The sequence below is a fragment of the Gracilinanus agilis genome, chromosome 2 (assembly GCF_016433145.1).
Source record: "Gracilinanus agilis isolate LMUSP501 chromosome 2, AgileGrace, whole genome shotgun sequence".
NCBI lineage: Eukaryota > Metazoa > Chordata > Mammalia > Didelphimorphia > Didelphidae > Gracilinanus > Gracilinanus agilis.
Genome location: NC_058131.1, coordinates 366272677 through 366286201, shown reverse-complemented (window position 1 = coordinate 366286201; position 13525 = coordinate 366272677). Strand labels below are relative to the sequence as shown.

General features: G+C 33.3%; 1 protein-coding gene across 1 annotated transcript in view; it reads left to right on the top strand.

The window, feature by feature from the left end:
• The window catches only part of RANBP17 (RAN binding protein 17), a 344793-nt gene that overhangs the window by 229197 nt on the left and 102071 nt on the right, over positions 1–13525 (top strand). Inside the window, exons 15-16 of the mRNA XM_044664454.1 lie at positions 3196–3269; positions 4402–4482. Coding sequence (XP_044520389.1) covers positions 3196–3269; positions 4402–4482 — 155 coding nt within the window. The remainder of the gene's footprint in view (positions 1–3195; positions 3270–4401; positions 4483–13525) is intronic.

Sequence of the window (13525 nt, the reverse complement as noted above, 5' to 3'; positions counted from 1 at the left end):
TGAATTTTTATATAAAAATACTAAACCAATTCCAGCATTTAAAATATAAATATAATAATTCAAAAAAGTATTCCTGTGATCAATTAAGCTTCATACCTGTAATTCAGCAATGGTTTATCATTAAAATAACAATATGAGGGGGCTGCTGGGTTGCTCAGTGGATTGAGAGCCAGCCCTAGAGACAGGAGGTCCTAGGTTTAAATCTGGCCTCAGACACTTCCCAGCTATGTAACCCTGGGCAAGTCACTTGACCCCCATTGCCTACCCTTACCACTCTTCTGCCTTGGAGCCAATACTCAGTATTGACTCCAAGACGGAAGGTAAGGGTCAAAAAAAAATAACAATATGATCATCTTATTTAATAACAAAATTCATTAAAAATCAATAGTATGGATCTGTAGTGATTTTTCCTTGAGTATTTATTCTAAACTAACATTACACGTAATAAAAAATCAGAGACCTTCAAAGCCATTAAGTTTAAAGCCAGGTTTCCATTATCATTGTTATTATTCAAAATTATTTTAGAAATGCTAGCTAGAACAAAAGGAAAAAAAAGAGAAATTAGGGAAATATTCACAACAAAGTTAAAATATATCAATTTGCAAATTATATTTAGGAAACACAAGAAATTAAGGGGGAAGACTTCCAATATAATAATTTTGGTAAAATAGTGGAATATAAAATAAACCCACAAAAATAATCAGCATTTCTACATATTTCTAATGAGAAAAAAAAGCAATAAATAATTGGAGAGATTGAGTATGTGTAGTTAAGTGTGACCGGTATAGTTCAATTCTGCTTAAAATGGTTTACAGATTTATTGCAATACCAATGGGTACTTCAAAGATTAAATAAAATAATTGAAAAGTATGTAAAAACCCCAAATGGTCAAGAATATCCAAGACATCACAAAGAAAAGCAAAAACATTTCTCTATTATATCTTAAACCATATTTTTGTTATTGTTCAGTTATTTCATTCATATCTGAACTTTAGTGACCCCATTTGGGGTTTTCTTGGCAAAGATACTGAAGTAATTTGCCATTTCTTTCTCTAGCTCATTTTATAAATGAGTAACTGAGATAAATAGGGTTAAATACTTGTTCAGGATGACACAACTAATAAGTGTCTGAGACCAGGTTTAAACATAGGAAGATGAGTCTTTCTGACTGGCACTCACACTATCCACCATAACCCCAAGCTGCCCATTGTAAATAATTGGGATGGATTTGATGTTAACCTCATCGAAGATTATATATTTTACTTATAAACTAAATGATGGAAATTTATGATGTAATAATCATTATTATTCTAAGATTTATATTTGTTAAAAGTTGCCAAGATTATGATAAAGATTATTTTAAAAAAGATCCAAATTTGCTTTCTTGATGTGTAAGTCGGTAAAATATTGAAGTGTTAAAGTTGTTCAGGACCAGAAAGGGAAAGTAGTAATGTATAGTGTTATGTATGGATCCTTGATAGTTATGTCCTTATGAAAAACTGCTTTGTCAGAAATTAGGTTTTTTAATATTGGGGCCAGTATTCAAGAATGATGCCAGTGGCCCACCAAGAACAGGCCATTTGCTATATGAGTTGGAACTAGGATGAACTTGCACAGAGCTCTTTGAGCCAGCCTCTCACTCTTATGTGACTATGCAATACTGTTTTTAAGATAGTTGTCCAGGATTGAGCGTGTAGTGAATGTTTATAGAACATACTAAAACTTATTGACTTTTAAACTGTGTTACTTTCATCAAACAGTAGCCCCAATCCCATTCACAGAAGCACCATTGTGAGGAAATGGGAGAAAAGAGAGCTTTTTTTTTTTTTTTGGTCCCTTTGCCATTTCCATAAGTAGTGACTCGTTTAAGCTTCTTCTCATTAAGGGCCAGCAATGAGTGACTCTCAGTATTGTTGGATGTAGTGCGCAGCCTAAAGATCTTATACATTTGTAAAAATAGAGCTTTATAGTTAGAATTTTCTTGAATTTAGAAAGTCAGTGTAGAAGGGTAGGCCAAAAATAGTTAAAGGAGTAGAGAAAGCTCCTCACAGTGGTTTAAAGGCTAGTTTAAAAGGCAAAAAATAAAAATACCACTTTCTTTTTCTCTCTGACTCACTCTTCCAGGCTGTAGGAACCATCTGGACAAGGGAAACTTAGTTTCAAAACCCTGGAAGAGGAGACTCTTTGGTTTGAATTCTGTTTAAAACCCCAGTGTGAGATTTCTGCAATGAACAGCTTGACCTCCCCTGTATCATTCCATAACTCTGGGTGATTTGTGGTACCCCGTGACTTTTATGCTACTCTTATGACCTGTGGAAATGCATTAAGTTGATGTTTCCATATGAACAACAGAAGGTAGGGAAAACATAGGCTAAATAACCATGCCATATGAAAGAACAGACCAACAGAAATTGAGGCAACAAATAAACAGTCAGAGGGGATCAAATCACAGGCAAGAAATCACCCATAGAGCTGGTGTCTGGCAGTGGCCTAGATTAACATAGGATAACCTGGAATCACACCAAAATGTCAGAGCATGTGGAGGTGTTAGCCCACCTCTTTAGCTCTGCCAGCCTTACAGAGAGCATTCCATTGGCCATCTGTGGAATTCTCCCACTTGGGGTGTGAGCCATAGGGATATGTTTAGAAAGTCTTGGCATGGTTTGGATTGTGAGAAGCATGAGCTATGCCTGAAGTTCCTTCAGCTCACTTTCCCCAAAGTGAAGTTGAGTTTGAAGGCCCCAGGTGTTTTCAGAAGAGGAACCCTGGGTTTTAAAACTTCATTTTCAGCAGAGCAAATAAGGCAGATCTCTATTTAGAAGAACATAGGATTAGAGGGGAGAACTCCTTGAAATGGTTTACCACCTTTTGGACTTTTTTAATCATTTTTTACATGGATGTTTAGTTGTATTTTTGTTATTGCCATTTTGTATTTGTTTTGTCTTTCCCAACCCACAAGTCATAGACAGAAAAGGGTAAGTACTTTACTAAGTAAAAATGTCCTGTGGAATGAAAGATTGAAGGAACATGGAATTCTCTATCACCCTAGAAAGGCCAAGCTTTCACTAGTTGTTGTGCTTTCTCTGGTATGATTTTAAGAATGGAAAATAAATTTTAATTTGAAGCAGTTCCTCTTATGTTTTTAAAATATTTTCTGTTACCACCCCTCATAATTATAAAAATGTTTCCATATAGGTATATGTCCGAATGGCACAAGTCTTGGGAATAAAAGATGACAACCATGTTCTAGAAACATTCATGACAAAAATGTGAGTTAATACTTTGATATTTCCAAAAACCTTATCCTTCATTCTATTTTAAATGTAACTACTTTAACAAATCTTGATATTATAACTAAAACTGCTATAATGACTAGAATATTCCCATTACTGTTTTTATATGAGCACAGTTATCTATGACTTGGGTAGTTTTTATAGATCTTAAACCTGTCAGAAGACATTAATTTGTCAGATGACCCATATATTAAGAGATGATATTATACACAAGCAAGAGCACACCAGTCTAGAAGTTCTAATCAAATCAATCCCATTCCATAGCTTTGTATGACGTTGGAAAAGACCCTTCACCTGAGCCTTGGTTTCTTCCTCTATAAAAGGAAGGGCATCAGACTAACTAGTTCCCTTCCAACTCAATAAAGTCTATGAGATGTACCTTACTAGATTTGAAATGCAAGTGACCTCTCAGTTTGATACATTTTAATTTTTTACACAACAATTCAAAATAGTTGAAAAGAAAGTATCCAAGGCCTCAACTAGAAACCCATCAGAAATAATCCTGCATATGGGAAGAAGAAAAGTGGGAAACATCAGAGCTCTTCTTTCCATCTGTTCCTGAAAGAGCAAATCCATAGAATCCTTTATCATTTTAGAATGAATATAATGATAGATGTAACTTCTTTTGCTTTTCCCATGGTTTTGCCTTAGAGAATGTCTAAAAATCTTACATTCATGAGAAAAACGCTTTGTAGCCATAGATACAATGGTTTCCAAAACTTTGAAATGAGGAACTGAGCTTATTGTAAATCCTTTAATGTTTTATTTCACCCTAATGGGTTTATTGTCTATGCAAACCTAATTTCCTCTATTAAAAACTGAGACATCTATGGAATTTACAGAAATAAACTTATAAAATATTATTATCCAGAACTTGGAGCACTATGTACATGATAAGATGATAGAGATTTTAAATGTTACTGAAGAACAATGGAGTAAAAAACATTCAAAATATTTGGGGGGAGAGTTTTTTATTTTGTGTGAGGTAACATGTGTTGGTAATAATATAACTTCTTAACTTATCTAATATATTTATATATGTGTGTATGTACATATAGGTTTATCCTAAATAAAAATAAAAATATATCACTTTATTTTTTTCTTTTAGTGTTATAAATCTTAAATTCTGGGGAAGAAGTGAGTCTGTGATAGCAAGAACTCTGCAGTTCCTAAATGATCTTTCTGTTGGATATCCTTTTTGCTATGTATCTGGTAAAGTATAAACAGCAGCATGAGGTATCACATAGGGCACTATTATTATCACTGTTAAACTTCACAAAATGGAAGCTTTGGGTAGCACTAAGTTCCCCACCCCTGAAAGTTTTCAGTGGAAGCTAGTTGATCTTGCTATATAAGATATCCTTACTTCAGAAAGGTTTTGGACTAGATGACTTCTGGAGTACCTTCCAAATCTAAAACTGTATGACTCTTAACATTTTGGGACCATTTACTCAATCAACAAACATTTATTAAGTACTTCATATGTACAAGACACAGCTCAATGTTAGAAATACAGTGAAAAATGAAAAATAACATAGCCTTTGCCACCAAGGAGTTTTTTCTTATAAAGGAAATGATGCATTTATACACACACACACACACACACACACACACACACACACACACACACACACACACACGAAGCTATAATATAGGGTACAAAAAAATTATTAGTGCGTCTTTGCAAGGTAAATTGATGCATAGGTTACTTCCTTTGTTTGTGGAATTGCAGGATCATAATGCATAGAGTTAGTTACAAAAGGAACTTAGAAAAAGCATCTAGTCCTGCTGCCTCATTTTAGTAGTAGTAGTAGTAGTAGTAGTAGTAGTAGTAGTAGTAGTAGTAGTTAATAATAATAATAATAACACTGAGGTCCAGAAAGAAGTGACTTGTCCAAGATGACACATTTAGATTCAAACCTAGGTCCTCTACCTCTAGTCCTAGATCCTATAGTCCCCAGTAAATGAGTAGCACAAAGAGCAGAGAAATGCCAATATCACAGCATCATAGGTCTACTTTAAAGGGACCATCTTTCTAGTCCAAACCTTCATTTTACAGATAAGGAAACTGGGGCCCAGGGAGATGAAATGATTTGCCAGAATCACCCTGGTAGTATGGGATAGTGGGTAGGATTTGAACCCATACCTTCTGCTACTTATCATGCTGCCTAATATAGGATTTTCTTTGAAAGCTTCTTTTGTGCAAGTAAATACATGCACAATAAACTAAGTAACTGATATGTGATTCTTTCTAATATGTCAGGATGCTATTTGGGGTTTGTTTGTTTTTTAAAGAAATTAGGACTTCATTTTTTAAATGTCAGTTTTTAAATATTATACCATGGTCATAAAAACAAGAACACTGAGTATTCTTCAGGATTATCACTTTGTCTATTTTAAGGAAACATATGAGCACTGGATGAAGAAAGCATGGATAATGAAAAGAAAGGGATCAAATTTTAAGCTTTATTATATGATTTTGAAATTCAAACCATCATAAAAGCAACCTAGAATTTTTTAAATTGGAGATATTACAGCATATGTCAAATGCACAAATGTTTCTAATATTTTGTTTTCTAAGTTAAGAATCAGATATTTTGTTGGTTTATATTTTACTGATGAAGTCATGATCTACACATTGAGATAAACATCTCTAAAGTGCTTTGCATATCAGCCACAAAAAATGTAGTAGATATGAAAAACATTAGGCTTGTTAAGTATTCAATATTAGTTGATATTTTAATTTCAGCATAACATTCTGAAGATAGTGGCTTCTGCCAGCAATAGTTGGAGTTGGATGGAGAAACCTTTAACATAGGTTCACTTCAGTAATATGTTTGTATTAGTTAAGTTTAAAATTGTGTTCCTTGGCAAACCATAAAAGATTTCCAAAGTATTAGACACCCACTTTTGTGCTGGAATTTAATATGCAACTTTTTATTGGAAAATAATCGTCCTTGTCTGGCAAAATCCACCATGCAATATTTCTGTTAGTAGGTATAATGCAATAAAGACAGGGAGGGCTATTTATCACTACAAATTTTGAGGATTTCAGGATTCTTTTTATTATTTTAATATATTTCTTTGGTATTAAATCAGAAAAATGATAAATTACACCTGTCGAAGCTGTTTTTCTTTTTTACTGGAAAGTGATGTACAACCCAATTTCTGTGGTCATTTTGGCTTTTAAAGATATGTATTTTTTCTTATAAAAAAACTCATGCAATAGTTTTTTTTTAATAATGATGCTGAAATACTTTTTATTTCTAACATATGAAGTAGTTTATAAGTACTTAGTGGGTTTTCAAACTTCAGCCTTTTCACAATGAATTCTTTTTTTAAAATATTTTATGCACAAATTGTTTAGAAAGAAATAGATATTTTTAAAGCATTACTTATGGGTTGAATTTATCCCATGCTAAGGCAATCAAGTTTTAATTTTAAAGTTGAATTTATTTAACTTGCATGTTGTTTTTAGCAATTGTCCATTCACTCATATCTACCATTTAGATCATTTTTCTATCATGTAACTCTTAGTCCTCTTATGTATTGGTTCAGAAAATGTAGCCTCTTATTTTATAAAATGTTTAATGCTTTTGACCAGTTTTCTAAAAGTTTTTTTAATGTAATTCCAGAAAACTTACAGTGTAAAAGTTAAAAGAAGCTATAACATCTTTAACAAAGGGATATAAATTATTTCCCCTGGTGTGCATTGTTTTACGTTATTTTAACAATTATTTCAGGTTTGCATATTTAGAAATATATATTAGCTCAATTTGATTTCAATGCTCAGTTATTTGAATTATAAATCATTATGTCGCTTCCAGCTGATCAGTCATGAAATATCTTTGAATTCATTTACATAATGGAATATGTGACTGGTGCAGCTATATCAGTATGGTCATGATGTTCCCTAATGCATGTTTAGTTGTTTCCAATCATTATCTTTACTGTAATGTGTTTTTAATCCTAATTGTGTTATTTTTAGAGCAATAAACAACTATCTGGGTTATAAAAATATGGCCTTAACAGTTTTTAACAATGCACTAAGATAGAAACCACCAGCTACAGGCCATTATTAATTAGATCATATTAATAAATACTGATGTTAAAATCATTGCTACCTTTAAAAGATATAATAATAAATAAATAAATGATAAATAAATTAAAAACAGCTCCCCTCCCAACTGTGACCTCTTCAAACAGGTATATGGCTTATGGTGAAGGCTAAAATGAAGTCTTAAATTTTATCACTCACAATCTCAATCATTTCAGATATTTAGAGTTGCTTCTACTCTTGTCATTTTTATATACTTCTGAATTAGCTTTAATCTGTATGTTATTACATACTCCAGGAGCTCTTAACTCAAAGTCCATGAACTTTGATTTTTTTATATTCTGATCATCATATTTCAATACAATTGGCTTCCTTTATAATCCTATGTATTTTGTTTTATGCATTAAAAATATTCTGAAACAGTCCAAAGGCTTCACTAGACTGCCAAAAGGATCCATGATTCAAAAAAGGTTAAGGACCGCTGGTGTATACAATTAGTCTTCTTGCTTCAATTTTCTGGTCTTTGATCTGTCCTTTAGGTATTGATAATATAAAAGCCAGCCCTTCCCCTTTAGAAAAGGCTATCAGCATGAGGCACAATTGCTTTAAGGTAACTCATTAAGAAGCTCATTGGGTTATACAGCTTAAAGCAGAAAGTCATGTTCCCCAAACACACTTGCATGTTTATTGCTACTCCTAGCAGGGGTTGTTTTTTTTTTAGTTTGAAAATAGTTGAATTGACTTTTGCAGTGACAATAAAATAATATCACTGAATAATTACATCTGTGATGTTGCTACCTCAGAACTCCATAGACTGTAGCTGTGGCTAGCCAGTCATATTTCACCCTAGGGCTCCTTTTTGCTAAATATACAACTCTCCAAATTGGTCAAGTTATAATATCTTTAAAGTCCAGTGAGCAGTGAAAAGAAAGTATTATGTTTCCTTACCTTATTTATTATGTAGTATTTATCATACATCCAAATTGGGGTTTTTTTCTGTTCTTTCCATTTTCTAAACTGTTTTTTAGAAATTTGTGGAACCAAATATTTGACTTGCAAAAATCGCATATACTAATACAAAGAGCATCTTTGTGAGGAGTCACTCTGAAGCTTCCTCTCTATGATATCACTAGATTTCACCTCTTTGGAAAGTTATCTTACCTACACTGGGAATCACCTCCATGATTGTTCCAGGGATTAACACAGGAATTCATTTTGGGGAGTGGAAACCTAGTAGCATGAGATGTTAGAATAAACTTATTCATTTAAATACAGAAGAAAGAGGAAAAGAAGAAGAGAGTTGTTTTTCATCTAAATTTTTGTTCATTTCAGTTTTCCTCTCCTGTGCCCGTGGGTTTGTTTTTTTAAGACAAACAAAGGAACTTTTTTTCATAGTGTGCTCATCAAAATTCACATTCCTAATAAGATAAGAGATATTATACATGGTCAGATATGTAGTTCAAGTATTCTATTTTTCTGATTCAGTGACACCTGAGAATTTTATTATAGCATATCATAGTAGCCTGGCATTGATTTATCCTCCAAGGCTAAGGATATAAGAGAAACATTCGTAATGTCCTTTTAATAAATTCCAAAATGACTCATTCATCCTTGAATTTATTCATATAAGCCTTTCTTAAAGCCATTTATATTTCTATTTCTATTATACTCTATTCTGAAAAAAAAAGTCCTCTTATTTCCTTTCAATTTTCAAGGAATAACGCTTAGTTCTATTATGTTGTAATTTGGCCAACAACAAACACTGTGTTAACCTTGACAATTTGTGTTGTTGTAAGCTAAAATCATATCTTCTCTCAGTGACTTTTTCTTAACTCATTAAAGCGTATCTTTTGTTTATTCTCATGAAAACCCTATTAACTTGATCACTTTGCATGTCTTTTCCTAGACCTTATCCAGCTTTATTTTGTCTTAAAGTAAAAGAATTAGAACAAAATACTATTCTAGTTTCATTTAGACAAAATTAAGGTGTTTTTTTAAAAAAGACAAAAGTTGTTTCCCTTAATGAATCAAAACATTTTCTTCACCTTTTAAAGGGGTACAGCAGTTGAATGGGATGATATCTTTGAAGGAAAATCAACCATCATTCTAAACTTATTTTCTTGGGCTACAACGTAAAACAGTCTATGATTTTATAAGCACAGACCATCTCTTGTTTTTACATTGATGTATTATATTTGCCCACATTGAAGCTAATCTACCACTTTTCATCTTGCCCACATACAGCTTTATGAGATCTTCCTGCAGTTTATACATTAGTTCAGAATTTCACCACATGGAAGTCTTAGCATTATCAGCAAACTTGGTTTTACTGATGTACCTTCTTCATTTGTGAAAATTATCTCAGCAGAGGTACTTCAGTTGGCCAAATGTTGATATTTCTCTCTCTCCCAAGAATAATTCATATAGCCCTCCTTTTAATTCCTGGTTTTGTCTGTCCATGACAAATACAATCCTGCAAGTCCTTTTGTTTTCCTAGTTGAGAATGTTGGATAGAAACCACCTTTGATTCCTAACTTTTTTGGCCCCATCATCTGACTCTTCTTCAGCCAACTTCTACCACTTCTTCCTACACAGCATTTGTCATTCATCTCCATTCTTAATTAGAATCTTCCTACATGGTAAGGACTATCTTTTAGATCTGTTTTCCATTATGTCACTTCCTCTTGCAAAAACCTACAATCAATTTTTGTACCAAAAAAATTTCTGATCTTGGATTTGCACACATTAATAAATTCATTATTTCATCAATGTTAGTAGTCCTTCCACTTGTGCTGCCTGAAACATCTCATCCTATGTGATTCTTGCCCAGGCAGTCCTATAAACCCACAATAGATAATCTGCCCAATGCATTGGTAGTCTTCATGAAAATCTGGACTTTCTAACCTTGTTTGTATCATAGACCCATTTCACAGTCAAGGGAAACCTAACCCAGTAAGATTTAAGATAAACCTAGTCTTCTGAAAAAAATGTTTTTAAATGCATAAGATAAAGTAGGCTTGCAAAGAAAAATAGTTATTTTAAAATATATAGTCAAATACATAAAGTTATAATTAAATATGTAAATATGAAACTTTTAAAAACAAATTCTTAGACACCAAGTTAAAAACCCCCAGTCTAGATTTTTTAAATGTTCTATAGGTACCAAAGTAACATTCATGCTATTTGATCAATTATGCCTTTCTCTTACTACATAAGTGGACTATCTTCTTTTTTCCAGTCATGTTAGATTAAAATCCTAACAAGATCCTTACCCAACTATTATCCCCATAACTAACCTCCTAATCTGATTTTCTAACCTATTTTTAATTCTGTCAAACATGCTTGTCTTCTCACCTTACATGCCTCATCATCTTTTAACCATGAGTCATCATATGCCATTCCCTTAATTTGGAATATCTTTTCCACTAAGTCCCTCTTACAGTTCAAAATCCTACTAATCCTTTTCAAAGTTATCCCATAATTCCTTTTTAAAATGATGACTAAAAGTCGTCTAATAACTGTGATATGCTCTCCCATTATTTTTCCTTCCCAGAATACTTAGTACATAAATATTGATCTTTGACAAGTGAAATAAAATATTCCTTATTGAACTTATCTTGCATTACGTTGTAAATTTCTCAAAATTTACTCCAAAAAAAGGACTGTTTCTCCTTTTACATAATTTCTCACCAGGTCTGTCACAATATTCTTCAACTAGTGTATGTGCATGCATGTTGCTCTTAGTCTGGCTGATACACTAACTCTGCATCAAATCACAATTTCCAGTGAGTCAGAAGTCTGAGTAAAAGACATCCTTGTTTTCTGATTTCCTGCTTATATGTAAATTCAGTTTGATCTGATAATGGCAAATCTTAGAACGTTGGCATTTTTGACATTGTACCTAAAACTCTCTGAAGCAGCAATGTTGTGAATAGAGATCTGTCCTCACAGGCAAGAAGACCTGAGTTCACATCTTGCTTCTGGTACATCCTGGTTTAGTGACTAAGGCAAGGCTTTAGGACTAGAAAATACAAAGAAGGTGCTGAGCTTCATTAGAAGATGAAATTCCTAATCAGGCTTTCCTTACATCAGTGAAATCACAGGCCTATTCAAAACAACAATCACCACCCATTTCAAACATATTTGTTACCATCATGACACCACAGTGACTTCTAGTATATCATTATCTTGATAATAAATTTGCTTCTATAGATGTAGCACAGACTCTGGACTCACTCTTCTGACCCTACTTGGACCAGCAAGTTGCATCCTCAGAGATTAGCTGCTCTTTCTACCTGTCGAGTTCTAGGAATAACTTAGATTTGGTTCTTATTGTGGGGAAGATCCCCATTCATGATTTCCCAATAAAGTAATAAAGACAATTCGACCAGTTAACATATTCCCAATATTAATTAACTAATTGGGTTTTTATGAAGATATTTCTGGAGAAGGTAAAAGCAGTGACTGAAATATATCAGCATCTTCTTACACCCTGAGATGCTTCTACTCAGCCAGTCCCTGGAACAAGTAGACTCAGATTTAAAGTGGTTGATGTTACATTCCATCTCCTGTTATTCAATCAAGATAGTTATTTCATGGCACTGGAATTATTCCCTTCACAAAGTCCCCACCAAATTCACTTATGGATATTTTACAGCCAATGGAAAAGTGTTTATAAGATTCAATATCTCATACCAGAGTGATTCTCTGCTGCTCTGTGCCAAGGAGGTCACTCCTTAGGGTGATCCATTAGACTTGTCTCTTGCCACTGCTATCAATTCCATTTATTGGGGAGATCGTTGATGACTTTTCTGACCTTTGAAGTTAGCTGGGCCATTCCATCTCCAATATTCTTTTACCTAATGTCAGTAAATAATAAACAGAAGGCACCTTGCATTCACAGTCACATGGAGGCCAGGGGACAGAAATTGCCCAATGCCCTATCCCAACTTAGAGGCTAGCACTAGTTCTGGCCTGGCTTGCTATCAGGGAAGAGAAAGAAAGATGTGCTCCAAACTTGTTTTGTATTCATTCATTCAGTAACCAATTAAAAAAACTTCTTACAACAAAATAAGCTGACAAGAAACAAGACCTGCATGTGCTCAAGCAGGGGGAGCCTAGTCTTTCCATTAACTGATACCCAGATACAGACTTACCAAGTTCCCATGTGAATTGATATCTGGCAAAGTACATTGTGAATTGCCTAAGGGTTGGCAGCAAATTGACTCCATTTCTTTAAGTAATAAAGGTTATTTTATATAAAGGTATAATCTTGTCCTCAAAAAATTATCCATAAATGTATATATGAAAGCTAACATTTATATAACACTTTAAGATTTATAAGATAAGATTTATATAGCACCTTACAAATATTATCAGATTTCACCTTCACCCTGAAAAGTCAGTGTTGCTATTATCATCTTCATTTTATAGATGAGGAAACTGACACAGATAGAGGTTAAGCAATTTGCCTGACATCACAAAGCTCATAAGCATTTGAATACAGGTTTGAACTCAGATCTTCCTGACTTCTAGGTTCAGCATTCAATCTACTCTGCTACTTAACAGCCTATTTTTTTAGTTAATTTTTTTTCAATCAGCAAAAATCCACTTTCTCTCTCTCCTTCTACCCAACTTAGAAAAAAAAGAAATACAAAACCCTTCTTACAAAAATGTAGAATCAAGCAAAACAAATTTCCACATTGGCCATGTCCAAATATGCTATATTCTAATATCTCCACTCCTTTTCATTGATGTCTATTAAGCTTTGTATAATCCTGATGTGGCTTCCTGGTTCTTCAATTCTTTTCTTTCTGGTTGCTTGCAGTAATTTACCTTTGACCTGGATACATTGGAATTTGGCTTTAATATTTCTGAAAGTTTTCAATTTAGCACTTCATTTTCAGGAAGTAACCAGTAGGTTCTTCCTATTTCTACTTTGCCTTCTTGTTCTAAAAGATATGGACAGGTGTCTTTTAAGATGTCTGTAAATGTGTTGTCTAGGCTCCTTTTTTCCTTTGGTCATGGTCAAGTAGTCCATTGATTTTCCATAACTCCCATTTCTTTTGTAGCTTATTCCTCTAGAATTCTCATTTTGCATATAAAAAACCATTTTAAATTCTTGTTTTAATATATTCCAAGAAATCTAGATGAGATTTTGCCCAAACTCTGTTTT